Source organism: Epinephelus moara, chromosome 14, assembly GCF_006386435.1.
Source record: "Epinephelus moara isolate mb chromosome 14, YSFRI_EMoa_1.0, whole genome shotgun sequence".
In the NCBI taxonomy this organism is placed as follows: Eukaryota; Metazoa; Chordata; class Actinopteri; order Perciformes; family Serranidae; genus Epinephelus; species Epinephelus moara.
Genome location: NC_065519.1, coordinates 29,535,932 through 29,544,253, shown reverse-complemented (window position 1 = coordinate 29,544,253; position 8,322 = coordinate 29,535,932). Strand labels below are relative to the sequence as shown.

General features: G+C 39.9%; 1 protein-coding gene across 1 annotated transcript in view; it reads right to left on the bottom strand.

Annotated features, from left to right (window-relative positions):
- gjb9a (gap junction protein beta 9a) overlaps positions 1 to 7,806 on the bottom strand; it is a 14,123-nt gene extending 6,317 nt beyond the window's left edge. Inside the window, exons 1-2 of the mRNA XM_050062442.1 lie at positions 7,659 to 7,806; positions 2,080 to 2,292 (exon numbers count right to left, since the gene is read on the bottom strand). Of these exons, the coding sequence (XP_049918399.1) occupies positions 2,080 to 2,250 (171 nt within the window). The 5' untranslated portion in view covers positions 2,251 to 2,292; positions 7,659 to 7,806. The remainder of the gene's footprint in view (positions 1 to 2,079; positions 2,293 to 7,658) is intronic.
- Between the last annotated feature and the right edge of the window lie 516 nt (positions 7,807 to 8,322).

Here is an 8,322-nt window from a genome sequence, read left to right as displayed (position 1 = left end):
TGCGGTTTGTGTTATATTGTCTTTTGTTGACGTGAAATCGAGTCCAGCTTGACGCAAATTTGTGTATATCATATTTTATTTCCTTTCTTTTTTTTTAATGTCGCTGGTACGTAGTGCTCACTTACAGAAGCATATTCGCTGTGGTAGATGTGGGCTGCGACTTTAAGATCGCCAGTAATATGTTGTGTATGTTTGTGAATTTGTGACAAATCTGCTGACGGAGGCGAAGCACATCTGCGGCTGTTCGGTAAGGAAACCAGTTAAATTGGAAATCAGTAGGGACACAAAACCGTAACAGGAGAGACCAGGAAGCGGTGGTGAGGAGCATGGCGCCAAACTCAGAAAGGTCCCGTTCGCAGCAAGTGGGATTCCTCAGTGGCTGACAGATGATCGTAATAATATGAGCCTGGTAACTGATGTGAAACACTGATACCACTGGTAGAAGCAGTTTAGCAGGCATCAAAAGGTGTTAAATAAGTAAAAAGTAAAAAAGAGAGCCGGTGAGCAGCGGCAGCCAAACGCGCTAGCGTTCACTCACGTCACCCTCAAGTTTCAAACACTGTCATGAAATGATAAATACAAACAACACCACTGCTGCCAGAATTAAAGATCACCTGGGGGATGTGATGGAGGTTATAATGCTTCTATACATGTAGAAAACTACAATATATCTAAATCTGCAGCCCTTTTATTGGACCTGTGAAATAGACATAAGTCTTGACAGAAAAGCAGGAACATTACCTACAGCAGTACTTTTCCGTGCAAGACTTACAGACAGTTATGTAGTCAGCATGCTGCAGTTCATTTCTATTAGCTTTACAAGCCACTGTGTAAAAGAGAGCTAATAAAAAGGCTGTCACCTCTTGGTTATCTTCTGTTGGCAGGAAAAAAGTGTTTGCATCGTAGGCTTCTGCAAACCATGAATACATTACATCTGTAGGTTTCATATGTATCAAATCAACATTTCTAAAGTGTAGCGACCAACAAATAACAAAACCAGTTGTGTTTTAGAGTGGCATTGCTGTGTTTCCAGTGGCTTTTTAGCCACTAAGTGTGGGTGTTTTATAGTGACCCGTCGCTGTTTATCCACTGGACTAGGGATAGTGGCACAAAAAGCAATTGTTTTTTACCGAGACATCCTTGTGTTTGATCCTGTTACAGTTATTTTTATGGAGACATTGCTGCATTTCCTGCCAGGATAGTGCCAAGTTTTGAATCAACTTTACAGCACTTCACAGAAACCCCACTACCCACTAACCTGACTGGTGTTTTGGAAGTGTAACTGCTTAGTGACACAGACACGCCACCGCACAGGTATAAATCCTCACAACAGTGTAGGCCACATGCATAGGCTACACTGTAGGCTCTGCGTAGAGCTGATGCACAAGTATAAATTTGCCTTTAACGACAGCATTGTAAAGAAACATAAAGTTTCAACATATCTGCTACATAATACGGTCAACTTGGGTGTGATGTCATTCCCTGCTTCGACCTCGAATTTTCGAGGTAAATGGAAAGCAGGTAGCAAAAGCCCACAGGTGATTTGAAGGTGTCAGAGCCAATCCATGGAAAGAGTGCTAACAGCGCACAGTGCTAACAATGGTAACAGTGCTGACAGAGCTAACATTGTTAACAGGGGATGGGGTTGTGGGTGGGTTTGTTGACTGGAGGGTGGGCACAATGTTTCTGTGGTGAATCAGTCCCAATATCAGCAGTAACTGCCATATAAGTGCAGTGCAAAGCAGCGGCGATTAGCTAGCCAGTGGGACATATGCAAACACGCAGATGCAGCTGGACCGTCTGCCACAACTAAGAACTTGGATAAAAGCTTGGATTACAACACAGACAGGGTGAGTTTGACTTCATTTCCTGCTAAAAACACCATTACCCCACTATATCTTTACATAGCAAATAGTCATTTATTGCTATATTTGTGCTTTGAAGTTATTTACAGGACTGGATTTCATCATTAAAACTGGCATGATATTCGTGTGCCGCCACCTTCTGGGAAACTGATTTCCCTAGTAAACTGTGTAACATGTAGTACAGAAAAAAACAGTGTCCCTGTGTTGATCTTACCTGTCGAGTATTACAAACAAAGTCTTTGCTTTCATCACCCCAAACCCTCTGCGCTGCCACCACAAACACCAAGACACGGAACACAAAGACCATGGACAGCCAAATCCTCCCGAACGCAGTGGAGTATTTATTGACTCCACTCAACAGACTCTCCAGTCCCGACCAGTTCATCACTGCTGCTGCACTGGCCTGGCCAATAGACACGAGTGCACCCTGTAAAAGAGAGGAAGACAGAAACGTGGGTTATGTTTCCACAAGAAGAAGAGATCATAGCTGAATTACTTATTATTTTAGAGAATGTCGCTAATTGGCTTTGCTTTCTACAATAATGAGGTCAAAGCTAGGCTTGCTTTGTTAAGGATTAGCCACATCTTGCCCAATCCAACAGAGAAGGTTACATTAAGACAACAAGGTGTGTCTGGCACAGAGCTTGCCTGGGCTCGCATGAAATCATTCATACAATCCGATCTGATCAGATCAGCCAGGAGAGGGAGGTGACATTTCGAAAAGAAGTCTATCTAGTGTCTGTGGTTATTTTTTTTTTTCATTTTACTGTTGCAAACAGCAAATTCAGTTGAAAGTCTCCCGACTTTTTTAATCCTTCATAAATTGTTATTCAGGGTTATTATCATAAGGCCTGTCACTACAGAGAGTCCGTGCTTCAGTATATAACAAGATGAACACAGGCCAGAGAGGGTGGAAAATAAATGTCTTTGTAAGCTGGCTGCAGTCTTTGCTGGATAAATCAACATGTATTGTTATCTTTTTTTAAAGATAATTTTAAAGATGATTAAGATTTTTTTATATATAAAAATGTGGACAAGATAGTGCTTCTATCTTCAGATATATAACGTGTACAACCAGAATCTTTGAAGTCTGTCAAATACTGTAAAAACCTACCAACCAGGAAGAGAATCAAAATGACCACACTACAAAAATATGCAAAGTAATTGCAAAAAGATTAAAAAAGTAACTACCAAAACAGGCAAAACAACCACAAAGAGACACAAAATGTTTACAGAGACAGAAAACAACCACAAAAGGCACAAAATTACCTCACTAACACACAAAATTACATCAGAGAGGCCAATCAACTACAAAAGACACAAAAAAACTCCACAAAGACACACAAAACAACTACAAAGAGACATAAAACAACCACTACATACGAACTCAAAACAAAAACTACAATGAGGCACAAAACAACTAAAATGAGACACAGAAAAATGACTTCAAGGAGACACAAAATAATGACTACAGCAATGTCTATGTGGCTCCTATGTAGGAGAGGTGGTGGGGGCCATTGCGTATCTATGCCCAGGGGCTCATTGTCTCATCATCTGCCCATGCACAGGAGGACAGGTAACCTTTAGTTCAACATTCTGGGAAATGTGCTTACTCTTAGTTACAGCCAGCAACTGGTTAGCTTATCTTAGCACAAAGACTGGAAAACGAGGAAAACAGCCTGGCTCCATCCAAAGCTGCCTACCAGCACCTCGAAATCTGTAATTTCGATCTTGAAATATGAAAACAAGGTAATATCCTGTTGTGGTCAGATGGTAATCCCAGATTTGTGAAAACTCCCATGAGATGTCATGTTCCATGTTTCAAGTGATCGCCCAAATGATGATCTTTCCCTAACCCTAACCAAGTGCTTTTTGTACCTAAACCTTAACGGACCGCTACCATGTCATTAACCACATCATAAAACAGTGAGACAAGAACATCTTGAGGCGGCTTATCTGGGGTTATTCTCTCGCCACAACCATAATAGAGTGCTCCAGGTATGGCATTTTTGTAGGCAGATGCTGAAGTTAGCATCGCCTTGGTTCGCTCAAAGCCAATGGGATTTTTTCATCGGATTTTTGATTATTGCAGAACATGCTTTGTTCAGCAAGATAATCTTCACAATCACCAGAGGTAAAAAAGCTAACGTTAGGCTATAAACAAACTACGCACAGTTGCATGACCTAATGTCGCCACCACAACAAGGCTGTAAAGCTATGTTCTGCATGATGACATTCTGTAGTCTCATTTAGCCACTCGATAGCGACTGCCTTAACTTAAAGCTTCAAAATTGAGGAGTGGGGTATTTACTGAAGTATTTTATGTTGTTGAACAAAACATGAAAGTTCCTTCAGCTTGTGTTAACCACAGACCTTATTTCAGGCATCTAAATCCTATTAAAAAAAACACTGACTGTGAATTTTAAGTGCTAAACTTCAAATTCATTTCCTGGTTTTTAGGACTCATTTCCTGCACCACTCTATTTCCCAGAAAATTTCTGGCCAGGACCATTAACTTCCTGGAGTGTCTGCTGGTTACCTTGCAACTACTCCCAACCAAGAAGTAATCAGGCACATAAACTGCAAACAACTAATTTACATTCTGCACTTCAGTTTGAAGCTAGCTGTGTCCACCTTTAATGAAGACTTCATGCTAATACAGGCTAACCAGCAGCCATGTCCAGCTACATACATAAATGAGAGTGTTATCAATCTGCTCATCTATATCTCAGCAAGAAAGGATTTCTTTACAGGAAACTAAAAGTGCTACTTTGCATGGAGTACTTGCCTTTCTTTAATCCATAGACTGTATATAAAGAATTAAGACCACAGTTACAGCTTTTCCTGTGACAACGGGATACTACTATTACAAGTCAAAATGGCCACAGGGCCTGCACATGCTGTATTAAAGTAAAGTGCAGCATTTGTCACTAAAAGTCAACATAACATTAATTCCACCCTAATTTGAAGCCACATCTGGCTACATGTCTGTGTGCTGTGTGTTTTTTCTAAAACTAAACAACCTTTATTTATCTTTATACTCCATCCTGGACACTGTTAATTCTGTCCACACAGCTGCCGCGTGTGTTTTAACAGCAAGCATCACTGCTGCTCTCGTCTCTGTCTGCTGCTGCTGAATGAACACTGTGGGAACAATAATGTGTGTGCCAAGGAAATGAGCTCCATGAATGAAACAGCCTCGTGTCATTAGTCCAGTATAAATACAACTTCAATCATAAAGCTCCTGGCACATGTGTTTCTGAGTTTAGGTTACCTAGATACTGGGCAGTGTGCGTGTTAAACAAATCTGTCTTTGTCCTGGCTAACAAAATCTAACTCTCATGGTTTCCATAGGTACACAGGGCCTGCATTTTACAAATAGAAATACCATACTGATATCTTCTTTTTTAAATTTGGAATATACTCATTTTCATTTCAGTCGGTGTTAAACGCAATAGTCATGAGGTTATTAAAATGAGTGTCTAGTTCAGCATGTTCCTATTTGCTGTGATCAAATAACAAACCTGTGCTTAAAGGCAGAAACATTAACCACTGAAAGTGTCATCTAGTTTTATTTAAAGGAACAGCTCATCCCAAAACCAAATCCACATATTTTCCTCTCGCCTGTAGTGCTATTTGTCAGTCTAGAATTTTTTGTGTGAGTTGCAGAGTGTTGGAGATATCGGCCATAGAGATGTCTGTATTCTCTCCAGTATGATGGAGCTAAATGGCACTCAGCTTGTGGTGCTCAAAGTGACAAAAAAAATACATTTGAAAAACTCAACAGCAATGTCTCTATCCAGAAATCTCAAGATAATCCACAGAACTTGTTGTGAGCAGTTTTATGTAGGAACTATTTTCTTCTCTTATACCCGCCAGCCCAGAGAGAGGCATGCATCTACTGCTAGATTACCTAGCATCACTGGGCTAGCTAACGCTAAAGCTCAGCCAAGGAGGACACCATTATTGTTTACATATTGCACTGTAACAAGATGGTGTAGTTTGGTAGAAAGAAAATAGTTCCTACATGAACCTGCTCACAACAATGTCTGTGGATTATCTTCAGTAACTGGGTCATATTGTTGAGTTTTTCAAATATTTTTTGGCACTTTGAGCACCACAAGCTGAGTGCCATCTAGCTCCATTATACTGGAGAGAAGGCGGACAACTCTGCAGCTGATATCTCCAACACTCAGCAACCCACACCAAAACAATCTAGACTGATAAACAGTTATTATTATTATTATTAGTAGTGCAGGTAAAAGGTAAAATATGATTTTGGAGTGAACTGTCCCTTTAAGGACAGAAAACATTAACCACTAAAACTGTAATCAAATTTAATTTAATCTCAAAAATGCATGCGTCATTGACGAGTATAACAGATTTTTAAAAAAATATTTTTAGAATATTTTGCTCTTTGTTTTTTCCACAACGATCATGCTTGAAGTCCCACTACATTACTGATCATGAGGAGAAATAAGATTTATAATTCCTTATTAAATTGCTTTGTGTTTTTATACTGTTTGCTTATTGTACAGCTCTTAGCTTTTGTACAGCTTACTTACTTTACATATTCATATTGCTTTGTATTTTGTTTTTTTCTACGGATGCTTCCTGTTTGCATTATCCCTTTGCTGCTAGCGTTGCAAATTTCCCCACTGTGGGATGAATAAATTATCTCACCTTAACACCACCTATGGTTTCTGGCAGTGGTGTAGTGAAAGGTAAACACACGTGTATGAGGTATACCCACCTCTTTTGCTGGTCATTTACAGTATACTCACCTATTAGCTAAAAAACAAAAACATTACAGGAGAGTATATCCACTCCCTTCTCAGAAATGTACTCATCTACCTAGTAGTACATCCACCTCATCAACCACCACTACACCACTGGTTTCTGGAGCAGTTCGGGATCACGCAGTGTTTAGAAACAAGTAAAATATTTAGATTTCACTAAACAGGGGTGGCTCAACACTGAGGACTTTTCAGTGTTAACACTTTGAATTCAGGATTAACTGCACTGCCATTTAGTTAAGGCTAAATAAAATACGTTTTTGAGGCTTGTGGTAGTAACACTCTGATACTGACCTTTTATGAAACATCACACCTGGTTCAATTAATGCCACATACTATCCTGCTCTGATTATGATGAGACCAGGTTCTACATTAATATTTGTATATTTTAAACCTCCAACAGGCAATTACTTCAAAAATACCAAATGTTGGTTCATAATAGGTGCATTAAAATTATCTGAGTTGTTTATGTGAAAGAATATAGTCACAAATTTAAGTCTGGAAATTGAATATATAGTAAAGAGTCATGTTCAGAAAACTGTTTTCATCTCAGGAAAGCATTAAGTCAGGCATTTCCTCCATGAAAACATCATTCGTGTGGTATTTAAGTATTGCTTGATATACATCACTGTGTGTGTGGAAATGTTTAACTTAAAGAGGGCTACATTCCACAGTGCCTTTCCCTGTGTGCTGGATCTACAGTTTTAGGCTTTAGGGGAAAACGCATTTTCTTGCTCAACATCTTGCTGTAATTTGTGTCTTAGTCAAAGAAAAAGGAAGTGAATCTCCCATTGTGTCTGTATTAAAGGTTTTCTGCATATGTAGGCATAAAAAGCAACTTGTACCATCTTGTTTTAGAGTAAATAAGGTAACATCATTTCTGCAACAGTCTGTGTTTCATTTAAACACTGCTGGCTACAGTCTTTTGTTTACCGTTCAGTCCTGACTTTTAACACATGATACAAAATGAATGATAGTCCAACAAAAAGAATCTTACCTAGTGCTGAAACCAAATCCCCAAACCCACTGAGTCGTCACCAGCAGGAGAAGAATCACAGCTATGCAAAAGTAAAGTTCAATATAGTGAAGTAAAAACTGGTCAAAACTATTCCACAGACTTTTCTCTCTCTGTCTGTCTCCGCTTTCTTGCCCTTCCCTCAGAAATCCTGCCAAACCAGATTCAGCAGCTGCTACGTCACACGCGCGCACACACACACACACACACACACACACACACACACACACACACACACACACACACACACACACACACACACACACACACACAAACTCTTTACGTGCTCTGTCTNACACACACACACACACACACAAACACAAACTTTACATGCTCTGTCTTGTCAGTGTGTGGGATACAGGGAGACTCCACTCCCTATGAGCCATGTAACCTAACACCTCATCAATAGATAAAGAAACAGACACATATGCTTTATTGAGCAGGTTGACAAAACATCCATCCTTGCCAGCCAGAATGTGTGTGTGTGTGTGTGTGTGTGTGTGTGTGTGTGTGTGTGTTAGTGGGTGTGTATGTATGTGTGTAGGAAAAAGAGAGTAAGAAATGGAGAGATGCCACACCCTTTATGTTGTTAACTCCCAAGATGCCTGTGGGGAGTAATGCAAATGTGTTTTAACAGTGAGCAGTG